Source organism: Vipera ursinii (genome assembly GCF_947247035.1).
Source record: "Vipera ursinii genome assembly, chromosome: 1".
Classification (NCBI taxonomy): domain Eukaryota; kingdom Metazoa; phylum Chordata; class Lepidosauria; order Squamata; family Viperidae; genus Vipera; species Vipera ursinii.
The window spans coordinates 195,348,902-195,376,882 of record NC_139512.1 but is presented as its reverse complement, the minus strand read 5'-3'; the positions used below and the strand labels follow the sequence as shown (position 1 = coordinate 195,376,882).

Below are 27,981 nucleotides of genomic sequence, written 5' to 3'. Positions count from 1 at the left end.
CTGGGAACTTGATATTCTTTATTTCAGTACCTGTACAGATGTGGAATTCATTTCCTCCTTTGTCTCAACACATTTTATTCTGTTAATATGAGTTTGGTGAAGAAGGCAATCTGTTCCATATTTAAAAGTAAACTAAAGTTTTAAGTAGAAATATAGATGTGGGATGAGAAATGATTATTCAAATGTTTCAGATACCTTTTCTTTGGGTAAAACACAGGAGAAAACAGTCCAAGTGAGGTACTGAAACATCTTGTGAAAGGGATGAGGTTGTTGTGAATAGCACAGAAAGGCAAATGATATTCTAGACATACCTGCTATAGTAGCAAAAAGTACTTCATAATGTAGTTGTATTTAATAGTTAACAGCATATTGTTTCACAGCTTTTTCTGTTATAAGCAGTTCAAGTCATTGAAAGTCAGCCATATTGCACTTTAGATTATATTAACTGAATTACTGAATTAAGTGTTTGCCTTTCTTAGTTTTCTCAGTTAAAAGAAATTAACAGAAATAATACTGTAAGAACAGTAGAGTGATTGTATACACATCTTAATGCCGATATATTCTTCCATTTTTGAAACTCTTCATATTATATGAAGTTCGTAGCTCAGTGGTCTAGAATCCGAAGATTGCCTGAGACTATTTTGTTCTCCAGAACCGCTCCAGGGGGGATGTCAATCCTGTCACCATGGTTTGCAATGATTATGACAGTTCCCTGTATATACAGAAAATAGGAAAGTTCCAGTGAGCTGCCTGAAGATAAAATTCTAAATTTAAGTTTACATTTCATCAATTCTGAAGCAATCACATTTTATAAAGTACTGATATTGAACTCCTTACATTTATCCTAACAAAATACATACTGTTTCATTAAAGAAATTCCAACCGTATGCATTAATGTCCTGTTTCACAGAACTGTCAAGTTATATTTCAGAAATGTCTATTGCGGTCTCAAGATGTTTTCTAAAATCAGCAGAATTAGATCAGAATAGCTTTAAACACATATATATGAATCCAAGATTATGGTTCACTAAAAAGGCAATAATTTTTATAGCAGAAAAGATTTTATAACCCCCACCCCCACCCCCACTAAACTGCAGAAGGAAATATTCTTGGTTGTTAATTGCCAACCAGTTTTCGCTTGGGGCTCTGTGCCTGAGGGATGGACATATACATCTTCAAAAGATCAACCGCCTGCTCTGAAGCAGCTTACAGCAGGCATATCTGATGAGAACCACCGATGCAGAACATATAGGTTTTAATCTTGTTTTTTTTTCTCATTACAAATTCCTCGTGTTTTCTGAATTGTTTCTTTCTGAACCCCCACTAAAATATCTCTGACTGGGATTTATTACTTTTTTCTATACCTAAGAGGACTGCTTATATAACTAATTCTGTACACTGGTTTTTTGTGTTCCTCTTTTTTTAATTGCTCAATGGTTCACTTGTTTCTTTCAGTAAAATTCAAAACTTCAACAGTTTATTTAGGTAAAGGTAAAGATTCCCCTGCACATGCGTGCTAGTCGTTTCCAACTCTAGGGGCCGGTGCTCATCTCCGTTTCAAAGACGAAGAGCCAGCGCTTGTCCGAAGACGTCTCCGTGGTCATGTGGCCGGCATGACTAGACGCCAAAGGCTCACGGAATGCTGTTACCTTCCCACCGTAGTGGTCCCTATTTTTCTACTTGCATTTTTACGTGCTTTTGAACTGCTAGGTTGGCAGAAGCTGGGACAAGTAACAGGCGCTCACTCTGTTACGCGGCACTCGGGATTCAACCCGCCAAACTGCCAACCTTCTGATCGACAAGTTCAGCGTCCTAACCCACTAAGCCACCGTGTCCCTCAACAGTTTATTTACAACAGCTAATTTGAAAAAGGACACTCCATGTAGCAAGTGGCTTTTTATCCTTTCTTCAAAAGGCAAAGAGCACACTGCTTTAATTTAAAACTATAAGCAATGCCATTATACTATCACAGACACTGGCAAGTCTTAACAGAGCCATGGGAGCACTAGTCCATTACCTCTTAACTAAGAAACTAAAGTCATATGTTTTGTAAGAGGCTATAAAAAGGGGTCTATGACAATTCACCAAGGCCAACTCGCTGCAGGACAAGAGTTACACTTAATATCAAAGAAATAGTGGAATAGAATCATTAAAGAAAGGATGCAAAAGGAGGAACAGAATGAAATGCAAATTGCAAAAAAAATATTTTAAATAATTAAATAGAATCGTTAAATTGTCCCAGAGTGAGTTGGCTATGGCAAGCTGCCCTGCAGCGAGTTGAACGTGGTGAATTGGCCGTAGCAAGTTTGCCGTGGTGAGTTCGCCATGGCGAGTTGGCCGCAGTGAGTTGTCCATATAAAAAGTTCCATTAGATCCCAAAAGGCACATACTTGGAACAAGAACCTGGGATATATGCTACATTATTCAGGGAAGCAACATGCTCCTATTTCTCAGGTGGTTCTGGATGCTCAGAAAGGTTTAGTAACAAGTTCTACATGGCATGGGGCCAGGTTGTTTGAGAGAGCACCTCTCCTCAGCTAAATATATACTATCAGAGGTGGCAGGAGAGGCATGTTATGAGTCATTTACAAAGGAATGTCATCTGAAGGACACGGGAGGAGAGCCTTTTCTGCCATAGTGTCCATTTTCATTACCCCTGGGGTTAGAGTGGCCCTGATGCTGCTGGTCTTTCAGAAGGCTTTTAAGACACGGTTTTGTCCTCATGCCTGGAGATCTGGTATTGGGGATCAGATAACTGAGGATCCAGTTGCATTGTTAATCATTGTATGGATTGCACTCCCACAAATTAAGTTTTAACTTCTTTGTTTTTAATGGTTTTCATGTTGGTTGTTTATTTGTAAATATTATTTTCTGTTTTTAAGTATGTGAGCTGCCCAGACTCACCTATGTGAAGTGAGTTGCTATATACATTGAATAAATAAAGAAACAAGACTCTCTTTTTCTCTAGAGCAGTCCAGTACTTACACAACACTGGCACAATTCCTCCATGAAGCACAGTTAAATCTAAGTGTCAATTACAAGCAACTGGTGAGAGTAGAAACTAGCTTCCTAAGAAAGCTACTTTAGGTATCAAAGTATGTGCCTAATGCTCTCTTTAGATGCAGAATTCACAAAAATCAAAATAGGTTTGGCTACATGCTCTTAAAATTGTGACTAAAAGCTCACTTTCAGCCCCAAGATATATCTTATCCTATCGGACAACTATTAGTCTTCTTGGAAAATTACATAAATCTCACTCACTCAAATATACAAAAAAACTCTTGATATGGAATTTAAGAAAGAATTATACCAAGATGTCTTTTAGAGCTCAGTTGGGGCAGAGCTAATTCTATTTAATGTCACCATTGTATTTGGCCCAATTTACAAATAATATTTTTTTTGGAAGCCATTTGAGATCTTACCATCAACAATGGTGGAGGGTAAGAACTCCAAAATTCCCTATGTTAAAAAGCTTTGTCCCTGAAAAGATGGGAACACTGAATCACAGGATCATAAGCTGCTATATTGTATTTTTTACCAAGATACCCACAATGAGTTATTAACACCTTTTCTCAGTCCATTTCTAGGTCTACAGAAGAATTCTATGCACAGCTTCTTTTGGCTGTTTGCTATTGGAACAGCTTTATTTGCTTGTAGTATCTGTGCATTGTTGACAGCAAGGTAGAGAAGGCTACCAGCATTTTTATCATATGTGCAATACTGTAATTTGTATTATATGCTGTATTTTTAATCAAGTCTTACCCATAATAAAGTTTAAAAGAAAGTTTTGAAACTATTCTAGTGCAATTACATAGCTAAGAATCTTACTAATTTGGAAATACTTGCCTTTGGGTTATTATTTTGTTTACTTCAACCAGATGCATGCTACTCAACTTGTCTGCACTAGTTTGATCTGATTCTATTTTTACATTCTTCCAATTCCTTTAAATATTTTCTCTTAGCTACAAGAATAAGGAATGTTTATTTTAAGGAAATGTTTAGTTATAATGATATGAACGTAATGAATGGAATTCAGTTCTTAATATGTGAATCCATTTAATATCTGTATAGTTTGAAATGTTTAAAATCTTTGTTTATGTCCATTTCCTTCATACTGTATTATCTGCTATATATCTGTCATTAAGTATATTGGGTTGTTTCTGATTTCTTACTTTTAATGTTATAATTAACATTTCAAAATCTATAATAGAGAACAACCCAAACTGGGAGAAGTCCAACCTCATTCCTCTGCTGCATACAATAGAAGATAATTGTTCTTAATTAATTCAAAAGGATTTGGAAACAAAATTTTATTCTGTCAAGTCTGACATTAATGACAGATATGATAACAACCCAAGTAGATGATCAATATAAAGAAATTAAAGAACTGCAGAGAAGACATCTGCAACTGAGTTTAGCATTTCTGCCTTCAGGCACCTAAACAAATTGGATGCTAAATTAGAACAAGCAGAAATAGATTTACATAAAAACAGCTTAAAGTTTCAGAGGTAATATGGTAAGATCTAGAAATGGAAAATCAACTTAAATCTTATTTGAACCAGCTCATAAATAAAACTATTTCTTTGCTTACAAACATACGCAGAGACAGCACAAAACAGCTTTTCAACCATGTGTGCAAACTCGCAAACCACATGACTTTAACAACTTAAAGTGAGATGCTTCATCTGCCCAAGAGTGCTTCTGACTGTTCTGTGCAAGTCTATTTAACTAAGTAATTGAAAATATACGATCATCTGATTTTAAATAATATACTGGATCCCCAATATCAAATGGATATTGCAAGAATGCATTGATGCCTTTTAAAAACATTGGCAGATTTTGTCAAATAGTGTTGCTTGAGAATGCAGCATTTCAAGTACATAAAAGTTTGGGATTGTTTTAAAATTTTAATCATATGACCAACCTTTAATGCAACATGTTTCCCAAAAGTGACATCGCCTGAAACAGTTAGATGATCCAGTTCAAGCATATCTGGGATACTTTCAAACCTCCTCAGAAAATCTTGAACCTTAAAAAAAATGAGAACGTAAAGCATCAGGTTCAATGTTTATGAAACTCACAATATGTATTCAAAGAATTGTACTGTAAACCATAGTGCAAAGTTCTTAATTCAGAAAACACAAGTCCTACAGAACTTTTCAATCTGGAACACAGCTTGATCTGTAATTCATTGAGGGCCGTATAGTGCTCACTGCTATATCTGCATAGCTGACTCAGGAATTCTGGGAGTTGAAGTCCATGAGTCATAAAAGAGCCGAGGTTGCCTACCCCTGCTCTATACCATCTATCTTTAAGAATTTATTAAGAGTAATAACCCTAATTCAAAAACTTTTGAGAGAAAAAAACTATTTAGAATGAATGTGGGAAGGTACCATTGTTACACTTCAGCTACGAAAAGCAAACTTTAGAATGCCAGGACAATTTTGGACAATTAGTGGCCTCAGTTTGGCCTTTCAATCTTTGGAAGCTCGCAAGATGCTACTTCCTATTAAGGACCAGGGACTGCATGTTTTGTTTTGAGGGGAGGAACAATAAAGTGGTATGAGAAGAGGAAGCTTCTGGGAGGAAACTGCTACCATATTCTTAACATTTTCTAAATCAGGCCCAAATCTAATATAGTCTGAGGTTGCTGGGGAGGGTCATGTGTTGCCCATCCATTTTTTTTCACAGTTCCTTTAATATACCACAAAATAACCAATGAAATATAAACATTTTTTCAAGTATTTAACACTTGTTATATCAGTAATGCTGTAGGTATTATATATCGCCATACATAAATACATACACATAAGTTTGGGTGCTGCTCGTCCATTTCCCCTTTCACTGCATCCACCCTCCTTCTCTCTCTTCCCTCTTCTCTACTTTCTTTCTCCCTTTCTCCTTTCTTTTCTACTTCCCTCTTCTTCCTCTCCTCTCCTCTTTTCCTCACCACTCCCCTCCCGTTTCTCCCCACTTTCCATTTTTTAAAGTGGCTTACTTGTACTTGAAATAAGTATTTAAAATCTTTCTGTAAAAGTGACTGCAATAAACTGGTCTGGAGCTAGCTGGTCACAGAACATTTAACTCAAAGGTAGGTAATTAATTTTCCCAAGAGGCCACCGTGAGAAACTCAAGACTATTGGAGAAAGCTAGGACAGGCCAAACAAGGACAGTCAAAGGCCAGATGTAGCCTGAAGGCTGTAAAATGTCCAGGTCTAGATTAAATAAATTGGGAAGCCACACAGAGTCATCTGAGTGGTCTAGAAATGTAACTAATTAAATAACAGTCACACAAAAACAACAAAACAACAAAATTGTAAAGTTACTACATTATATAGATGCAAACTGGTCTATGCGGTAATATCTGTAAATTGAGATATGAGAATTACATTCTCAGAAAACCTTTCCAATCAGATTAATCACAATCTTTAATCTTACTATCATATTTTAATCAATTAAAGAATTGTTAGCATCATAAGTTAGATGATACTTCACTAACTGACCTCAAACACTAGTTTTGTACTGTATCAGAATGACTTAATAAAAATAGGTAGCGACCACTGAATGATCACATGCAGAGAACATTCTAGTTTACTGTCAAGTCTTATTCCTAGTCACTTAAGAGTAATTAGCAAGAGCTGTTTTTACTAGTTTGTAGTTTGTTTGTTTCCACATATATATATATATATATATTATTCAATAATTAGGTATACCTTGGTAAAAGAACTCCCAAGCTTGACCAATGGCACAGAAGGAAATTCCCGTTTCTCACTCATTGTTAGAGACCCAGCATTAAGGCTGTATAGGTTAGACATCACAAGTAGAAGATCAGACGTGGTCTTGACCGGCAAGAAACGGCTACGGGGAACATTTATTCCCAAAGAGTTCTCAAAACTTTTAATAGCAGCACCAACCGCAGTTTCCAGTTGAATAACATTTAGACCACCATCTATAGTCTGGAAGAGAAAGCGTTCAAGATCATGGGATATGCTAGCTAGCTGAGTTTTACAGATTCAATTCAAGTGAGCTTAGAAATTCTAGGTTTCCTAAGCCTGAAATCAAAATATCTCTGAAAAACTGTTATTTTAGACACAGAGGGTTTAATCAGTGCATACACAAGGGATTTTCTCCAGCTACCATGTAAGTGGAAATGGAAGCTAAGTTTTATCCTACATGCCCCTGCCTGCCAGTCCTCCAAACAGATATTATTGTTTCATGATTGTCGACAAGAACATGCCAATGACCGAAGGTTTCTCATTACATTATCCTAAAGAGATGAAAATATTCCAAGGATCATTTTGTGATCTATACGGTAATTGAAAATGTAAATGTTAAATAAAAGGTAATAAGCATTCCTACAGGAATAATAAACTAAAATTACAGAAATACTAAAAATTATTAATGTTATCTTGAAATACTTTTCCAGGTTAATCTTATATACTTATAAATTCCTAAAAAATACTAATTTGAAGACAGGAGTTCCATAAATGTAAATAATGTTTGAAATGCCTCTCTAGTTGATCAGCTCAAGAGGATACGTAATGTTATTCTCACCACCGCAATTCAAGACTTCAATTATTTACAGGCTTACCTTTGGATTTACAATAATTTCCATATCAATAGCATTCTGTTCCTGAAGCCGTTTAATTGCAGATAGTGAAACCCATAGGTTGTTTGTGTTGAATATTTTGAATTTTGAAACAGACTTGAATTCATCGACATGTGCTTTTGGCACCTGAGCTATTTCAACTAGCCTCAGTTTGTTTTCATACTGTGTTAGCGTACCACCCTACAAAAGTAAAGAAGACCTTTATTAAATAGAAGTCTGTCGCTGTGCCTAAACAAATGTCTAAAGAAATTTATGGCTTTGGTCACAACAATTATTTGGTACCACTTGTTTCACCGAGATCTAGTTGCAATTACTTTAGCTTTAGAAACCTGCATATATTTTTGCCATGTTAGAATTTAGGTCACTGTTGTAATATGGCTTAGGCCAGGGATATTTACAGGACCGTCTGCTGCCAGGAACAACTTCCCATCGCCCTGTGCCAGACAATGTCAGCTGGCAACCTCCAGGGGGAGGGTCTTTTCTGTCGGGGCGCCTGCCCTTTGGAATCAGCTCCCCCGAGAACTTTGGACGGCCCCAGATCTCCAGTCCTTTCGTCGCGACCTAAAGACATACCTTTTCCAACTGGCCGACCTGGACTGATGATGGGGGTTTTAATTTTGTTTTAATTTTTATTGGTTTTTAGTGGGGCTTTGTAAAATTTAATCTCTTTTAATAATTGTATTCATTGTTTTCATTGTTGTTTTATTGTTGTTAGCCGCCATGAGTCCTTCGGGAGATAGGGCGGCATACAAGTCCCATAATTAAATTAAATTAAATTAAATTAAATATAGTTAATATTAGATAAAAAGTTGCTTTTTGTTTTTTTCACAGCAGTGTAATATAATTCTTTATATATCTGTTTGGAACTATATTGCATTAAATCCAATGGGGTTCATTTCCCATACTGTTTTCCTTTATGCAGTGTATTATGTGATATTCAGAAGCAGGGTACTATATCTTAAGACACATTCAGTAAGAATGTGTCTTGCTTCCTGCCCACAGGAACTGGTCTGCAAATCTGGTTCACAGACTGAGGATGAGGTGGGAGAAATATTTTTCTAGAGAACCAATGTGTTGCAAATGGGGAATATAATAGATTTAGCAATCCTTGTCATTAAAATGAAGTATACAGATTTTACCTACAATGAAATAAACTGAACTAAACATTTTTACCTTCACATCTGCCCTTGTTTTATTGGTGACCTCCATAACAAATTCACATCTTTTTCCATTTGGCGAACTCATGAGATGATTGAGAATATAGAGATCAACAGTAGCCCCAAGATTATCTATGTTGGACACAAAAATATATTCCTTCCCGTCTTCAATAAAAATATCCAGCAATCCGGAATTATAGAAACTTGCATAGATGTCCCCATGGCCAGGGGGATACCAAGCCTCTGTGTTCTCTCCTGAGTAAGACACATCTTTTGCTATTGGAAGTAAAGACTCCTTATTAATTCGAGGATACCTGGAAAAAAACAACAACCTTCAGGGCAGCAGCTGAAACATTAGATGAGGCACCACTGGATCTATTCAATGTCTGGAGAGAACATCAATCATCAATTACTTATTACAACATGTTTATGAAACCAAAAGCCCATATATGGCTTATAATTTGAGAACTGTAATTTTAAAAAAGAATTTAAAATATATAACAGGTCTAGAGTTACTAAAAATGTATCTGGGAAAACCTGGTTTTCCATGGGAGATACCAAGCTCTTCAAAGATAGGAGAAAACGATGTGAGAAAAAAGTGATCTCAGCTATTTAATTTAGCTGAAAGAAGAAAAAAATCTGTAACAGCAAAATATAATGAATACACAACATTATTCTCTGACCAAATGTAGCTTTTCACATGAGACAGTGTATTACTCAACAGAATCCCTAAAGAAAAAGAGGAAGAATTGTCTCAAAACACTCATTCTCTCACATCTCATTTACAATTTTATTCATTGTAGTTATGTAACAGTCTTCTTTGTAATTTAAAAATTAATGCTTAAAAGCTTATATAACAGATTGAGGATTTTACTGCTATCATTTACATAACAATCGACTCGCCTCCTTAAATGCTATTTCTTCTGCAAATACATAACTTCTATTATTAAAATTGAACTATAAATACCTGCTTTGATTAAAAGTGTAGATTTTCACACCACTGTGGCTGTATTTCTGCAAGATTTTTTTGGTATCTTCATCAGTGTTGAAGGAATTCATCAGAACTAGAGGAACATCTGTTTTGTAAGTCTTATTTAGATGCTACAAAAATAAAGTATTATTTTAAACAATTTGCTAACATTAAAGATAGCTAATGTTCAAGAGCAATTAAACATGAGTATTTTCAAAAGAACAGTCAGTCAGGAAAAACAAACACAGACTTCTAATTCAAACTACAGCTAAGATGTTAAAACAATTCCTATAAAATTATGTGCTAAATACCACCTCCATATTCCAGCTGTATAGTTGGATCAAGGCAATTAGATACCATTAAAATACAGTCACAAAATTTAATCATCTAGTTCAATCAATCAAGGGCTTTGAATATTAATGGTGATGCTTAACACTGTAAAACTAAATGAATCCCTTATGCCAAAAATTCAGTTTGAATCATCACTAAATATAAAAGGTAAAGGTAAAGGTTCCCCTGCACATGCGTGCTAGTTGTTTCCAACTCTAGGGGCCGGTGCTCATCTCCATTTCAAAGAGCCAGCGCTTGTCCGAGGACGACTCCGTGGTCATATGGCTGGCATGACTAGACGCCAAAGGCGCACGGAACGCTGTTACCTTTCCACCGTAGTGGTCCCTATTTTTCTACTTGCATTTTTACGTGCTTTAGAACTGCTAGGTTGGCAGAAGCTGGGACAAGTAACAGGCGCTCACTCTGCTACACGGCACTCGGGATTCGACCCGCCAAACTGCCAACCTTCTAATATTTTTTATTAAATATACTAACTGCAAACTCTGTCTCATGAAAATGAAAATCTTGCAAGAGACAAATGACTTAAATTAGCACTTAGTGTGTTACCATTTTTATCTTCTAAGTGGTTTTCACATTACCAATGTAGGGAACATACAACTTGATCACCACATACATCAGAGATGGGATTATTTTGTGAATCAGTTCAATCGTTACGTAGCAAACAAACTAAAAGTCTTTATTCAGTGGCAATTTTTCTTTTGAAGGTCTGCAACCATTTAAAAATATTTGTGATATGGGAAGATGGATGATTAGCTACAGATTCACATTCATACATACATACACCAGCTTAACTGGGATTGGTATGAAGAGCATCACTTGTTTCTGAAGACTGCATCAGATAGTGATGATGGAAAATATGTCTATTTGGCCCACCAAGAAGGGAAGACGGGGTATTTACACAGACTCCATTGATAAGAGATTCTCATCTGGTGGGACCACAAAAATGGGCGTGCTTGGTGGTAGATCCTTCTTTATGGAACTTCTTTCTCCCTGAAGTATGGTTGGACCTCACACTGTTGCTTTTCATGGGTCTGGTCAGTGGGTCTGATGACCACAAATGGATCAAGTGGCTGATTTAATTGTACTGTTGTTATCAGGAGGGGGGTTGGAGTGAGTTTGAGAGCTGGGTGTATATATATATATATATATATATATATATATATATATATATATATATATATATATATATATATATATATATATATAAAATAATTAACAAAGTACATGCTACTTAATTGCCACTAGCCACTTACAAGAATCTTGTACTCCATTATTTTCATCAGCTGCACAAAATTGTTGAGTTTGGTTGTGCAAAGATGTAATATTGGAATATCATATGGAGAACAGCTCTCCCAACGAGGTGGTACAAACTGTTAGTGTTTGAATATAGTTTTGAAAATGGACAAGGAAGAACATGTTGTAGAACAAAACTGCTAAGAATCACTCAACTGTGAGATGGGCAGCATATAAATTTAAAAAATAAAAAATAAGTTGCATCTTATAATACCACTTCATCCACTATTGTCAACAGAGAGAATGAAACTCTGCTGCTCATTAGGCCAACTTTCTCCTGGACAGTTAGTTAGTGCCATTGTCTAGAATAGCCTTTTACCTAGTTTACCTTAAATTTGTCTTTACCAATTTTGTCTTCAATGTCCCTAATAAACGTTAAACTGCTCCACCCAGCTCTATAAATTGAATGGAGTTCTGAAAGGTGATGCTTAAAGCTATTGCTCAATATGATCACTCTGTTTGAGTGAAAGAATATCCACAAATATAATCTACTGTCAATCTATTCCATTTCCAAACTTCTCATCAGTCCTTGTCTACACAGAGTACTCAAATTACCACTCAATCCACAATCCACTTTAAAATGCAATCATTGGAATGTGATTCTGCAAGTTTGTTTGTGCTTTGAAGATCTAATTCGCAAAATTTCATATAATTGCTGATTGCAGGCAACAAAATAGACTACATACAGTACATACAATCAAAAATGGACACAGTATGGAGTGGACAGCAGAATCAACAATATTTTCAAGCTCTTTCTAATTTTTTTTTACAACCTGAGAAACAACAGTCAAAACATAAATCTTTTCCAAAAACTATTTGACCAATGCTATCCTTGACATAAGCAACACCACCCCAAGTTCATTATGGCATGAGAAGTCATCCAGCGTCTACCATAAACTTATTGAAGGATGAGTTACTATTGCTGCTTTAACGACCTTCTATAAAACAGATTAATAAGCACTAGTGTAAAACATTACTACTTGCCTCTATCACCAATTAATGTTTCACCGGGACATGTGGGGATGAATGGCTATTGGTATTGATAGCAGAGAGACTGCCTCTGAAAACCATCTGCTGGGAGGCTAGTAGGCTTCCTTGTGCAATTGGTTGGCCATTGAGGAACAGACTGCTGGAAGAACTACAACATTTTACAGATTGTGTATTTGAATGAGAAAAGCCGTAAAATGGGTGTCAAACTCAATTTCATTGAGGGCCGCATGAGCATTGCGGTTGCCCTCAGGGGGCTGGGTGGGTATGGCCAGGGTGGGCGTGGCCTACTGGGTGGGCGTGGCTAGGGTGCATATGGCCTACTGGGTGGGTGTGGCCAGCTCTACATCGTTTGCATCAAGGGTGCCTATGGGGGCCTGGGCAGGAGTGGGACAGATCTGAGGGTCTCTGGCAGAAGGAGGGTCTCAGGGCCAGGGCCAAGGCAGTGGGGGTCATTCCCTCACTGTTTCCAAGATGGCTTCACGGGCCGCATGAAACCACTTCGCGGGCCGGATCCGGCCCCCGGGCCTTGTGTTTGACATGTCTGCCGTAAAAGAAGAGAGAAAGAACACTGTGTCAGTACTGTGTCAGTACTCTTAATGTTTCATTCCAATTTACTCTCAGGTGCTCTTTTACTAGTAGTTATATGCTAAAAAGTAATGATGCATCACTATGAGGTAGTTGGGTGATTGTAAGATTCCTAGACAGAAAAATTAGATTTCAGCATAATGCAAGTCAACTTTCCCATTGGGTCTCTATGAATGATAGCCACAGATTTTATGACAACAATTTAACAAGGAGAACTCACATATAAGCTACTCACCTCAATCTGTTGAACTGTTAAATCCAGGAATGTATTCTCATTCCGTACACCAATGAGACTTTTGGGGCCCTTACATCCCATACTGGTGCCCAAGCCACCATTAAGTTTCACCACAACTAACTTGTTCAAAGCTGAAGCGATGCTATCAGGTATTCCTCTTGCTTTTATCTTCTCATAGGGCTGTATCTGAAAGGAAAACAATGGTGATAAGCATCTTAGAATAACTGTGTACTGTTTACAGTATTTTATTGTAAAAAAAGAATTGCAAAATAAAACATGCAGTAAAGATTTAAATTTTGGTTTTGGCTACGTAAGACAAAATTTTCACCCAGACAGCATTGCAGAATTGTCTATATTGGTGAAAACAATCCAAAGACTGATTGCTGTTCTTTCCAACCACTGTGTTAGGTTACTGTCTTGAAATACTCTCTCCTCATTTGCAAGCAACAATTTTAGATTAAGTACTGAATGTCTGCAGACGTAAAACTAGATAACCGAAACTGATTCAATAAATCTTATTACAAACAGACATTGAGCGTCAGAAAAGATGATGCTTTAGGGAACCTTACATATTTGTTACTCCAATTCCTGCACTGATTTTTTTTTTAGAAACCCCCTTTAATGACTCAAAGATAAATGACAGATATTGTTGATGATAGTGACATTTTATCTTTAGGCAAACTGATATCCTGATGCATCATGGCTGTTTGCTTTCATTCCTTCAAATTAAAGCCTAATTCCTTCCTGTTGCTTAGTGTGAACTTCTTCAAAATCCCTGGGTAAGTCAGAAGATGATATTTAAAAAAACAATAAGATCCACAAGAAATTGGTAGTAATTCACATGTTGTAACTTACTGAATCTTCTGGAGGTCGTTGGATCTTTTCCCAGTCTACTGATGGTCCTTTTTCTTGTAAGAATCTGCGAAAGAGCTTTTGAAATCCTTCCAGGTCCTTTTTAGTGTGCTGGGGAAAAAAGGCAATTGAAGCTGATTTTTTTAAACTTCTAATCCTCATGCAAAACAGAGATATAAAATTATTGTAAAATGTGAAGCAACAGAAACAAAGCTGTTTCTCTTTCATTTTTGAGAGGAAAAATTGGAAATGTTGCATAAAATTAAAATATATCAATACTTATTTTAGCACCTTATACAGTGTAACACATAACTTACTTGTCTTGGTTAGAGAAATATATCTATTGTTTATTTATTAAATTTATATGCCACCTATCTCATTATCTGGAGTAAATAAAGCTGAAAAGTATAGTTTATTCAGGCACTAATTATAAATTTGCAGGGAGTTCTTGTTTAGCCCACCACAAATGGATCTGACAACTTGATCATTAAGCGAACCAATCACTGTGAAACTATGACTCTACTTATGATCTTTAGTTTTGCTTTGCTTTACAAACCTTGCAAAATGCAAAATCATAAGGTTACTTCTTTATCCTTGCTGTAACTGCAAATGGTGTCTAAATAAGGATTATAGAATTATTTTAAAGTATTTTTAATTTTTTATTTCAAATGGAGCAAGGATACATGTTATATATCGTTAGAAGAAACAAGCAAACAAAACACAGAAAAGGAATGATCAAGGATGTATTGGTGCAAAGAAAATCAATGTGTTTAAAACTTTATCCTTCACTGCCTCAAACAGATGTAGAGAGCAGTAATTTTAAAAAAGCAAAAAAAAAAGAAAGAAAAAGGAAGGCATCCAAGGCTCAAAATACACTTTTGCATATAAGTGTACCTATACATATATGTAATTAGCTTCTTTTTCGGGACAGAAATATAATATCATCATTATTAGCAGTTTCTATTTGTTTTCATCATTTGCAAATATGTCTGGAAACTGAATGAGGAAAACTATTCTTTCTTATACTAGTTTATTTCTGGGTTAGATGTGAATATTTTCAAATATATTACTATTTCTTGTACATCCAAACAATTTGTATTTTTTTAAAAAAAACATTGTTTCCTCTTTTTTCTACTTCTCCCTCCCATTGCTATACAAGACAAAATGAACGCACAAGTATTTTCTTAACAACAATTATGGCAATAACCATCATAACTTTTTAGCATTTCACACACACACATGCTAAACGCTTATGATATGCACACACACACACTCTCTCTCCATAAAATGCACTTGGTATAACTTTATAAATAGTTTTTATGTATCTATTACTTCTTGCCTTTCTACCATGCTTGCCAACTGCTAAGGATATTTCACTGTGTAATAATCAAGAAGTGTCAAAAAAATATAACAAAGATGCTGAAGGCAAAACAGATAAGCACAGAAAATACAGGGAAAAAAGTCATATTTTATTATGTATCAGCTAATCTATACCAAAATTGTTGGGGGCAATAAGCTGACTTTGTAATAATGCCGCTGGGGGGGGGGCGAAAGCCCTAATAAGCAGGCATATTGATTTGTGCTTTAAATTGTAAGCCACCCTGAGTCTTCGGAGAAGGGCGGGATATAAATGGGATTAAAAAAAAAGGAAAGAATGCATAGAAAACTGCTTTTCTAAATTGCATTAATATTAAACATAGTCCTAAAGGCCACGTCATGTTTAAGAACGAGAGAGCTCTTGAAGTGGCTGCACTTAAAATTCCTTTGTTTCTCGGACAAATTCCAGAACACCTGTCTACGTATTATATTTATCCCATATGTATATTCCAAAATTCTGAACATCACAAAAACAGGATCTACTCAAGAACATACTGTAATTTTGTTTTAGTCCCAACCTGTAGCTCATTCTGTGGTGCCGTTGAAAGTATTTTATCCAGTTCCACTTTCATGGAATATTCCAGTTCTTGCCTAATAGCTTCCTGGAATGGGGAGGTACCAGCCTGAGACATCGCTTTGCTAAAATCTTAAAAAAGAAACAGAGACAAGTTTTGTAGGCATATTGAAGAGAGAACAAAATGCTTAGACAATGAAACATAATTTTAAATTGCAGTATACTTAAAAGCAGCATGTATATGGACTTATTTTCTACAAAAATACAAAATATATTCTTGTTATTTTGCTAGTCAATCAATGTGCCAAATGAGGATGCATTCCACTTTTGTGCTTGTTATTAGTTAACTAGTCACAGGAAAAAAAATCCCCAGATAATAGCTATCCTTTTTCCAAATGGTCAGTTGAACAGCTGAGCATTACTGATCTGCCAAGCCATACAATCTTCCTTTCACAAAATTATGTCATACAAAAAAAATGTAGAAACTTGGTGATAAACTCTAGTGATCTTACCGTATCCCTCAGCATTCTCCCTTAGTGTTTTCTGGTTCAAGGGTTCAGTTATTACTAAGCAACATGAAGTGAATCACTGTATTTTTTTACCTACATTTACATTTTAAGGCGCTTAGTTTACACATGCAAAAATAACAGAAGAAGTATCCATTATTAAAAGGTTATACTTTTAAGTACAGGATTCTAGACAGAAAAAAAATTCTGATAATCTTTCACCATTAAACAGAAAATTAGCTAAAACCAGCTGGCATACAGTACAGAAACAATCCAAAATATCAAGCATTTTCTTATTTTTTAAAAATTTGTATGTCAATGAAACAAAAACACAAGTGACTTGCTTTCCCCTAATGTACTGTAACATATCAACTCAAAACTACATTACAAGTTTTAGGTAACTAACTCTTCATCATAAAAAAATAAAAATAAACCCTCCACAACTATTCATTTTCAACCCATTTAGTTGAAGCTACCTGTCTCGTTGTCCACCTCCATTCAATCACATGGAAAAATGATTTTCAAACGCAGTCGGCTGTCTGGTTAAATGGTTATATAACAAGAACTGTACAATCCACAATCAAATTCTAAAATGAATCTAAAACATTGCTTATTATTGTGGGAATTAAGAAATGATATATCAAAGCTAACAGGACAAGCAGGTATCATCCCTAAAGCAACTATATTCAAAATCACAGTAGCTATGCATGTTGGGTTATTATTTTACCTATTCAAGTCAGACTGTTGTAAAATGCACATACTGTAATATGAGCAAGATTTCCAATTTACTATTATTACAGACAATTCCAAATTTATAGAACTGCTCAGAACACAATACAATATTAAATTAACTGATCATATTTGTCAGGCCCCATGCTGTTGGCTCAAGAACATACCCGGTACATTCTGCAGGACTGTATAATAACATACTTAGATTTTCCAAATCTGGAAAAGTTCTCAGTGAAGACATTACTTTTTATTTCTTCCTATGTTTATTTTTTAATGAAGCACTTTATTTTGTAGTTTTCTTTATAACAGGCTGAGTCTTTGAAAACTGAATCAGCAGTTTACTTTAAAATCATATAAATAATTGATAGTCTCAGAGAAAACCTGGTTATTTTTGCATGAAAACTCTAGAAAAACCAGAGTATTGGATATAAATATCAATTTGACTTGCCCAACACTGTTTGTAATAAAAAGAAACTTCCAGTAAAGTACATCATTAGTAACAAAGAGAACTTTCTTTTTCTATACACAAGTTCTGCTTCTCATTTTAAGACTATTCCTTTACCACATAAGAGCATTTCCAGTTTTGCAATAATGGCCCTAAACTAAGCATTCTCATGTTATAAGTAAATAGTTTTAACTTGCTTAACAATGCTCCTTATGTTAGACCACATACAATATTTCCTTATTTCAATTCTGTCATACAGCTTGTATTAGCCATTTTCTTACTAAAATGTTCAGTTCGCGCTTGCAGGTATCTGTTATTACAGAACAGAAAAATTCAGTGCTGAAATTTATGTCCTCAAAGCAAGCAGGAATAATGAAAAACAATCAGAAAACCTCTACGTAACTGCAGAATACTATACATGTCTATATATGGGGGGAGGGGGGGAGTGAGAGATATTCCTATTGAAGGTTTTCCCTCAATAATCAATTCCCAGTTTGCTTGCATATTGTCTAATTATGACATTTTTCTTTTGCTGGGTTCTGTAGACACAGGCATACACCTCACACAATCACAGTCAGCATTATAACCAAATTTTGTAATTTTAAGTTGAATCTACTATTGGCACGAGGAAGGAAGAGAAGAAGGTACATTAGAAAAAACGTTCAAAGTAAGATTAGAAAGAAGTTTCTAACTTGCTACGTGGGTAACAGAAAACTAGACAAGAATCTATTAATTTTGAATAGATGTGAAGCACAGTGATTTTCCACTGTATATAACCAAAGAGAATAATTTGTTATAACTAAATACTGTTATAACTAAATACTTAACAATATTAAAACACTGTAGGAAAAGAATACCGTATTTTCCGGCGTATAAGACGACTTTTTAACCCATGAAAATCGTCTCAAAAGTTGGGGGTCGTCTTATACGCCGGGTCGTCTTATACGCCGGAAATATTCACCTCTCTGATCTGCAGTCCCCGGCAACGCGCTCCAAAGCTGCCTCCCAGCCAGCATGTCGGCGCCAAACTTCCCAGCCCACACCGTGTCTAGGCACGTTGCAGCCCGGATGGACGCCACGGAGCCCGCTGGCACCGGGCAAGACCCGGCAGAGTTGTCCTGCGTGTGCGCGCACTGGCCAGCTGCCGGGAGATCTCCATGGCAGCGTCGGACGGTCAGAGGAAGCAGCCGACACGCGGAAGGCAGGCTCACGACGAGTCGAGGTGGGCCTGCATCTGTGGCGTGCAGGGATGGCGGGGGTGGCTCCCGTAGCGAGGGAGGCGCATCCATGGGGAGACGGGTGAGGGTGAGGCCCGTGCGGCGTGCTGCGAAGAGGGACCCTGCTGAATGTCACGCCCGTAGGAAGGGAGCACCTTTGCTCCTGCCGAGGCACCGCCTTAACCGCGGCGACCGGAAGAATCGCTTGCCTGGTCATGGAGTGCGGAACAGCGGTACTTGGCGCCCCTCTTGCCCGTAGACCATGCAGCGGCCCTCACCAGCCGGCCTCGGCATGGCCGCCAGCCAGCCTTGCCAGCCGGCCTCGGCATAGCCGCCCCAAGCCCGGCTCTCTAGCGCGTCTTCCGGGCCCACCTGGCCAACCGTCTCCTGGGCGGGGCTTGGCTCCAGACGCGGTGGCTGCTCCATCTGCAAATGCTATCTCAAAGCCGAATCGCACTTGGCCGTGCAGGCTGCCGAAAGGCGGGGACTCAGAGTTCCCGTGGTGGTTGCGGCTTCCGGCGTGCTGTTTGCAGAGTCTGGCCTGGAAGAGCGCGTGGCTTTGCACCATTTGCATCAGACAGGGCTGAATCTGAATCGGGCTTGTGTCAGACACTTGGCAACTGGCATGTAAGTATTTTCCGGCGTATAAGACGAAAAATCTTAAAAATCTTCTCAAAAGTCAGGGGTCGTCTTATACGCCGGGTCGTCTTATACGCCGGAAAATACGGTATTAGTCTACAGCAGACAAGTCAAACTCGCGATGTCACATAATGTCGCGCAACGTATCTGGACAGTTTTGCCATTGCCGGCAGTATTGGTCCGTGGACCAATACTGGGCTACAGCATGCCAGCAACTGGTCCGCACCAACAAGCAAAGCCCCTTCCGCAGGATGCAGGCAGCACACAAAACCACACATCCTCCGGTCCGTGGAAAAACCTCCCTCCACGGAACCGGTCCCCGGTGCCCAAAAGGTTGGGGACCTCTGCCATATACATAAGCTAGGAAGAATAAAACCTATGCAAGATCTCTGTACACAACGTTTTGCCATTTAAACCAGTTATTAAAACTAATCATAATTCTAACTACTGGACCTTAAAAAAAATCAGGGCTAGAATGATCCAATTGTTTTCAGATTGCAAAAATACAATTGCTTAATAATTTAACTGGACTGCGTGTATGTGTCATATACTAACTAATGAATCATATTACTCATAAAGATAGATTTCTTCCCCAAGATGATGCCTTCCAGATTTGTTGGACTTCCAGCTCTCAAGATAGCTAGACGTATGGGAGTTGAGCAGTCTTTCCTGCTTCTGGGCTGTGGAAGGCTGCTATCTGAGATTTATAAAGGGTACTTCATTAGATCTGAAAACAGGTTTGCTATATTCATTCTTGAAGATTGTAAATAAAGTATACTATGGAAATCTATCTCAATTTACAGAAGGAACATTTAAATTCAACTGCAGATGTCACAGTGACTACATTTAGTTTTGTTTAGGTAATATAACTTTTAATGTATTTTAATTTCATTGTAAGTAGAATCAGCTTTCCTTCTTAGTAGCCACGCACAAAAATAACCCTGGAAGTTACAATTGCCTCATTAAAATGATCTTAGAATGAGGTTTGTTTCAACTGTTTGCCTTCCCTACTGCTTTTGCCAACTGCATGTCTCATTTCCAATAAAACGATGACGCCCACATTGCCCAATAGGGTTAGCAAATGTAAGGAAGGAAGCAGGCAAGTAAAAAGGTTTGAACAAATCTGGGAAGAAAGGCTTGCTTCATCACATCTATTACACCCAGACAGTGGAATTCAGAATCAAACAAACAAGGTAAGAAATCTCCAACCATCCTACATTTAGTAACAATCTCGAGAATAAAATAAAAGGAAAAGGGCCAGATATTTCATCTTGAAAAACTAATTTTGAAATAAATAATAAAATTGTGAAACACAGAAAGGTAAAGATTTTTGTCTCTTTCAGAGATCCCACATTCAGTCTGCTTTATCTGTTTCCAGATCATAAGGAAAGAACTGGCATGGTTCTCACCACATCTGGAACCCTGAAGGTATTTCTAAAGGAGTCAACTGGATAGCAAAGCAGTATGGCTCCAATCAAAAGTTCAAGATATTTTTGTGTTTTCAGTGTCATTCTTTACCCTTAGTGAAAGCAGGCATTCAATACCAGTACAAAATTGGACGAGAGTTACACTACACTTCTAGTTAAAACAAAGTAGCACGACACCTTTCTACTGCTTTCAAATACAACTCAATTGTGAATAAAGAAACTACTTATTATAAAAATCTGCCCTTCCCCAAATCCATTTTAAACCTTTCTTCCCCACTAAACACAATTGAATGTTTATAAATGTTGTGGGAGACAAGTTTTTGTTTACATTCGTACCTGTAAGAGAAGGAAATGAAACAGGAATATGAAAGCACTACAAGTACTGCAGGACTTTGCTAATCAGCCTGGTTTATAGTCCTATCTGGTTAAAAAAAAACCACGGCACAGGGTGATGCTTCTTGACTCTATGGGGTGATTTTAAGTGGACCCAAAAGCGAGGGTACTGAATTACAATCCATGAGATGAGCAGGGTGGGTGGAAGGAAGGAGAGAAGGAAAACAGTGCTGAGGTTAGAGAAAGGAAAGCATACAGCTAAGTTTCACTCCAGAATTGTTTGGTCAGACTAGGGACAGATAACCCAAAATTGGATTAAATATGTACGCTGGGCTTCAGTTACCAAAATCTTTTGCTATGATTCATGCTAATTGGGACAGATGGGAGCTGAAATCTGGTCACGTCAAGTTCTGTATCACTGCTGTAAATTTTATTCAAATGTATTAAAATTAAGTAAGTAGATAGAAAAACACATCTCGCCATATCTAAAGTACAGAATCTATCCGAGGATGAGGGATGCCTCAGGATGAGAAAACAGAACGTATGTATCTAGAAGAGATGTAAGGAACATGACAAGAATCACAGGTGTATTTACAGTATATCTCAAGAAAAAGAATCTGAAACTGGGGGTCCAATAAGCTACTTTATGTATAATTAGGGCAGGTAATACTATCCCTTTTTCCTTTTTGTTTTTCCTTAAACACATATGTTTCAGTGGACAATTGCTCTAGAACAGGTCTGCAACCCGCGGCTCCGGAGCCGCATGTGGCTCTTTCAGCCGTCTCCTGCGGCTCCCAGTCCTCTGCCATGTGCAGTCCCCCCCCAAAAAAAAGTGGAACTAAAAAAGTTCAACCAATCAATTCAAATATGCAGAGTAGGTGCATATCTCGCCTTGGCTCCACTCTTCAAACCCTGTTCTGCGCATGTGCACATGTACGCGCATGTGCACACGTTTTTTGCAGCTCCCAGTTTTTCCTTTTGTGAGGGAACCGGTTCCGAGTGGCTCTTTCACTGTTTCAGGTTGCTGACCCCTCCTCTAGAAGGACAGAAGCGTTTCCTGCCTTAGCAGGGGGTTGGACTAGATGACCTCCAAGGTCCCTTCCAACTTATTATTATTATTATTATTATTATTATTATTATTATTATTATTATTATTATTATTATTATTATTATTATGCCAAGTTCTCTTGGACAGGCAGAATAGTGTCAAGAATATTCCCGCCACTGCCTCTCAGGTTTTTTAATTCCATTTTAAACAGTTTTATTTAATCCATTTTAAATATTTAGTTATCATCTACAGTTCATAGATTTGGAAATTCTACCATGTACCTACATAATTAGCAATTTATAAGAAATTATGACTGGATTATGCATTGCTGAAATATGTTCAATATTATTTCTGTACAGCATGAACTTTTCAGTTCTGCCACTTTCCTGCTAATAATATAAATACATGAAACATAACCTTTCAGAGCCACTACCTAAACACTTAAAACATCAAACCTGAATGCATTCATCTGGGGGGGGGGGGAAATCCAGCATATGTACTGGCTTTAAGTATTTTAGATTTAACTTTTTATTCAGTGTATATAAACAAAATTATTTCACATAGACAACGCTTTTTAGTTTTAACCTAATTAGAGTGGCCTACATTTGCTAAGTGATAATGTCATTTTCTGGCAAAGCTTATTTTTGATAATGTGAAAAGCTTAGCAAAAGGATAGAAAGCTGTAGAGTGCTAAATCCCCTTTCATGACCCTTTTCATCCTAAAATTGTATGCCAAAATTTGGGGGCAAAAATAAATGCACCATTTTATTTCACCGTAAAAAAATAAAAAAGCAGGTAAGATATTGCATACATTGAAATGCATTAAAAAGAAAAATAAAATCTACCAACCCTCCACTAAAAATCCTAAATACAGAGAAGTGTCTTGTTCCATTGTGGCCACAAAAGTTTAAATTTACATTAGCAATTGCTAATACTTAATCCCGGTCTACAACAAAATAATCTATGAATGTAGGAGAAATATAAAAAAATACCATCTACAACTAAGATTATCTTTTAAATGAAAACGCAATTTTAGAAAACATAAGGAAATCCCATTTTTATACAAAATGGCCTCCTCCAGTATTGGACTTAAAAAATAGCAATCCCAAACCTTAAAATAACATTTAACATTTTTTGGGGGGGCGTTTTTGTTTTGCTGTGCAGAGTTCATTAGATCACTTTCAAGCAGTCTATTTTAAGGGTCAGTCATCTGCTTAGCTTTTTGCTCAGTTGTTACAAAGATTATTCTGTAACTATAATCCACCAGGTATTGTCACACTCCACTGGGGTAGATAGTAGTACTCAGAACTAAACTGCTACCTGGATTTCTATGTACTGCCTATTAGAAATAGTCTACACACTTTCCTGTCTAGTACTGAAGGCTTCATATATTTGGTTTGAGGCATAAAACAGAGATGAGATTATTTCTGTGAAACAAGCACGCTATTAAATTATTTCCTTGTGACAGCAATGCATCAGTCATCAAGCTAAAAATGTTTGCTTCTGGGCAATTTCCCAATACAGGATTTTCATACCACGTATACAGACATGCAGGGTTGTAAAATACCTAGGAGAAATGGAGCTTTAATAACCACTTATGTCACCAATATGTTAATGGGAAGCCAGCTGATAAGGTACTCAGTACAAACCCTTCTTTTAATTTAGCAGACTGAAGGCAAGCAGCTCCAACTGCCTCAGTCTAGTTTTAGTCTTTTTTTGTAAAAAAAAAAAAACATTTGGAGAAAGAAAAGGAATCCTACTCACATATTCTCCCACTCATACAGTCTCTCTCTCACACACACACACAAAATGGTAGAGACTGGCAGTGCTTTGCTATCACCTAAGCAACCCTTAAAACAAGAGAATTGCTGTCTTAATCCAACTGATATCCCTTTTAAAACAAGCCTCTGATTTATACCACCCTACCTCAGTAACTGCCCATGAACAGCTGTTTGGGGAAGGAAAAAAAAAACACAAAACCCGCACAGCCACAAACCACATGCAGATTCTGGCACTTACAGAAATGAGCAGGGTTACACTTACCTTTTGCAAACGACGACATTTTGTATCTTTTATGAAAATAAATACTCTCCTCGTAGAAATATAGAAAAATTAAGACACTTATCTCCTTCAGAATAGGCAAGAAAAGCTCAGGAAAATAAGAGCTTCCTTTCAAACGGACTTCTCCCCTGATCTAGCGGAAACTTCCCTCACTGTTGTTCCAAATTTACGTTATCGACAGAATAATACTCTTTTAGGAAAAATAAGTCTACTCATAATCGTCTTAGCCACCCGCCCCGCGTAAAAAAAAAATATGGTTTTATCCCCGATTGTTCCCTGCTCTCTTCCTAGATCTATCTTCAGAAATAAATGACTCAGAGAAACTGTCTTCAAGGTAAAAACCTAAGGATTGAAATTTCATCAATGAAAGAGGAGGGTCAAAAACTGTGCCTCACCACCACCACCCTTCTCTCCTCCCCTTTCTCCACCACGGAAACGCCTGGCTGCTGCAGAGATGAGAGTGGCTCACACCATTTCTCTCCCCCACCACCACCACCACCTCCGGCTCCTCTTTTTTCCTGGGAATTCACTGGTTTCCTTTAAAAGGCAGAATTCCTTAGGACCCCCTATCGTAAACGCTACTCTGGCTTTTTCTCCCTCTCCCGGAGCTGCTGGCTGCTTTCCTTCTATACGAGAAGAGGCTCCTTTGATTTTTACCACCTCAGTTCTCATCCCCAACTCTGGGAGAGGGAGGATCAGTTTTTGGACCCCCTTTTTCTTTCTTGCTCTTGGCTTTAAAGAAGTGTTGGAATCTGCTTTGTGAGTTACACGGGGGAATTTCTAAATTTGAAATATCAATGAGAAACTGGCTCATTTTTTTCTGTTTTGTTCTTCTCTTTTCTGCCATGCTTCGGTTGCTTTTGCATATCAGGGCTGCAATGCTTGCTATTCCTCATCATTGCTTCCTTGGATTTAGTGGGTGTACTTTCTGATAAGATGTGCTTAACAATGTGCTGTGCAAAAGCCAAGTAAGATCATCTAGCTTTGTAAAAACATTTAAGGGTTTATTTTTATTTTTATTTTTAAAAGAGACGGTGACTGTAGCAGACACAGGTCTGGGGCACTCTACAGAATACCCATTTTAATAGAAGCTTTTATGGCTCAAAGGTATGTTCATTTGAATTACAAAAATGCACAAAATTATATATTAGTCTTAAAATGTGTATCAAATCCTTAATTTTATTTCAAGAAGTAACATTGGAAAACTTAAATGTTTTCAACTGATGGCCAATAACTGGAACTGCAAGAACATGTTTATGGATGATCTTGCAAAATGACAGAACATTACAAAATAAGCATTTCACGGACAGCTTTCTTCTATCCCCACTCAGCTCTAGGATTTTGGGGGGCAGATTAAATACTTATAAACAAATAATGAACAGTAACCACCAATCAAATTCTGTCTGAAGCCTAGAAGCCACCTGGGGCCTGTGGGTGGTGCTTTGCAGCATACCAGTTTTCTTTTTTGGTCTTTCTTAAAAATTTCAAGTGCTCTGGAAAAATAAGTAAAAATTTGAGGAACAGGAGAAAAGATGCATTTTGAAAGATGCAGGAATGGAATAAGAACAAACCATAAGGGATCACTTGGGAAAATCTGTGGAGCTGCATATTAATTTTCTCCATGGCCTACAGTTCCTGTGGGATGTATAAAACAGGCTCATAAAATCAACACACAAGTGGATTACTGGGATAAAGGAAATGTATTAGCTTTCACAACATAAAAGTATAATTTTATTTTTTCAATGTAGGTACCACCAGACTCCAGACTAGACTCTATGTGATTCACAATACAAGACACAAATAGCAATCCAATTTTTCCCGTACTTATTCCTTCACAATTTGTATGAATGCATAACAAAACACTTTCATTTTCTGTTATAACAAAAGATGTCCATGTAACATTAAATTTACAGGATCTACTTACCCCTGCAAACTCAAACATGTCCTCAGAGTTTATGAGATACATAGAACCAGGGCTTTTTTTCTCATAGAACGCTCAGAACGGAGTTCCGGCACCTTTTTTGGATAGAACCTCGTAGGGTAGGCAAGGCGGGTTGTATGACATGTGTGAGTTCCGGCACCTTTTTCTTTTACAAAAAAAGCACTGCATAGAACCATGAACTACCTGCCTTGGCTCCATTTACACACCATGCTAGGCTAAAATGCATTTGGCAATTTTATAGATCAATCTACCCTGCGAGCACATTATGATGCATTCTTCAGCTCCCAGAACAAAAGGGAGAGAGTCCCAATTCTTCTTTCACCTCTCATCTTTCTAAGGCAGTAAGTGAGCAGAAGGGACCCTTCAAGTGAAATTCCATTCCCGGCGACTTCAAAAACAGTTTTCCAATGCATCTTCTAGGACAGGGGTCTTCAAACTCGGCCCTTTTATGACTCATGGACTTCAACTCCCAGAATTCCTCAGCCAGCATGGCTGGCTGAGAAATTCTGGGAGTTGAAGTCCATGAGTCATAAAAGGGCCGAGTTTGAAGACCTCTGTAACTAGGATGTATCCTCAACCCCTTCAGTCTAGTCCAGGGGTAGGCAACCTCGGCTCTTTTATGACCCATGGACTTCAACTCCCAGAATTCCTGCTGACTCAGGAATTCTGGGAGTTAAAGTCCATGGGTCATAAAAGAGCCGAGGTTGCCTACCCCCTGGTCTAGTCTAAGGCTTAAGATTTTTCTGGAGGTCTGCAGTTCAAGTACCAATCAGAACTAGCCTGCTTCTTTCTTTGGCTCACAGTCACTTTGGAGTTGTAATGCTTTCAGGATAAGAGAAAGAGGATAAGAGAAAGATGAATAGAAGTCCTGTCAAGCCTTTGGTAGGTTAGGGCTTCAGCTACTCCCTCCACAAGCCGGAAGGATTTTTTTGGGGTGGGCGGGCAGGGCGGAAGAAAGCTTTCTCTCTCTCTTTTTTTTTTTTAGCACACTTACATACTTTATGACTCCATCAGCACCGTTTCCGATTTTGTATTTACCTCCCTCAGGAAGCACTAGCAAAGGGCCGGATGGGGAAAGAAACGGGGGCTGGGTGCGGCTCCGGGAAAAGTTGAAAAAGCAACAAGAAGCCGGGGGCCTAAAATAGGCTTCCCGTAAAGCGAAAGCATTAAGTGCAAAACACGAAGGATGGAAGAAAGCAGAACAGCAGCGTTACAGAGAACGCGACTATCAGCATGCCACCGCAGCGTATTTTCCCCTCGGGCTGCTTTCTACTTTCATCACCCGTCACCACCAAGCACCAGCTACTTCCAAAACACTGACGCGCACGCGCGCCATTCCCCCGTACCGGGCAAAAGAACAAGCAGAGAGGCCTCCTCGAGACAACAATCCCTATTTTAGGAGAAAAAAGCCAGGCAAGAGGGCGGCGGCAACAGGAGCAGCTACTCTTCCCACCCCCTTCATTTTCCAAAGCTAACAGATATTACCCACCTATTTCCTCCGGCGGTGGGGTTGGGCCAGGGAGTGGGGGGGGGGAAGGGTTGGGGAGCTCAATTCTGGCGGTACTGGTGGGATATTTTTTTTAAAAAAAAAAAGGAGGGAAAAAAATGGTGTATTTCACAAGACTCCTGCTCTGGTGTCTCCTCCCATTCACGTCAGGGCTCCAGCAGTGAGCCTCGAGGAGGAGGAGGTGGAGGAGAAGC

The 27,981-nt window shown here is 37.9% G+C and overlaps 1 protein-coding gene and 1 long non-coding RNA gene across 3 annotated transcripts in view; one reads left to right on the top strand and one right to left on the bottom strand.

Annotated features, from left to right (window-relative positions):
- Window positions 1–5: 5 nt before the first annotated feature.
- UGP2 (UDP-glucose pyrophosphorylase 2) lies at window positions 6–27,935 on the bottom strand. 2 transcript variants are annotated; one of them, XM_083369763.1, is made up of 10 exons: window positions 27,770–27,935; window positions 15,938–16,065; window positions 14,046–14,153; window positions 13,191–13,376; window positions 9,734–9,867; window positions 8,783–9,080; window positions 7,592–7,789; window positions 6,714–6,956; window positions 4,925–5,029; window positions 6–712 (listed from the first exon to the last, which is right to left on the bottom strand). In XM_083369763.1, exons 2-10 carry the CDS (start codon window positions 16,049–16,051, stop codon window positions 605–607), a joined length of 1,494 nt encoding a protein of 497 aa, XP_083225889.1. In that variant the 5' UTR covers window positions 16,052–16,065; window positions 27,770–27,935; the 3' UTR covers window positions 6–604. The 2 variants fall into 2 exon arrangements, with proteins under 2 accessions (XP_083225889.1, XP_083225888.1); XM_083369762.1 differs by lacking the exon at window positions 27,770–27,935 and adding an exon at window positions 24,321–24,683.
- LOC310644758 overlaps window positions 20,598–27,981 on the top strand; it is a 32,202-nt gene continuing 24,818 nt past the window's right edge. The window contains exons 1-2 of the long non-coding RNA XR_014493376.1: window positions 20,598–20,662; window positions 20,813–20,897. This is a non-coding gene — a long non-coding RNA (uncharacterized lncRNA). The remainder of the gene's footprint in view (window positions 20,663–20,812; window positions 20,898–27,981) is intronic.

Bases quoted from the DNA above. Each gene is read 5' to 3' on its own strand.
- UGP2 (XM_083369762.1), bottom strand. The intron at 9,868-13,190 runs GTGAGTAGCTTA...TTATTTTTGTAG, and splicing joins TAACAGTTCAACAGATTGAG to CATCTAAATAAGACTTACAA. The intron at 713-4,924 runs GTTGGTCATATG...CTGTATATACAG, and splicing joins GGAAACATGTTGCATTAAAG to GGAACTGTCATAATCATTGC.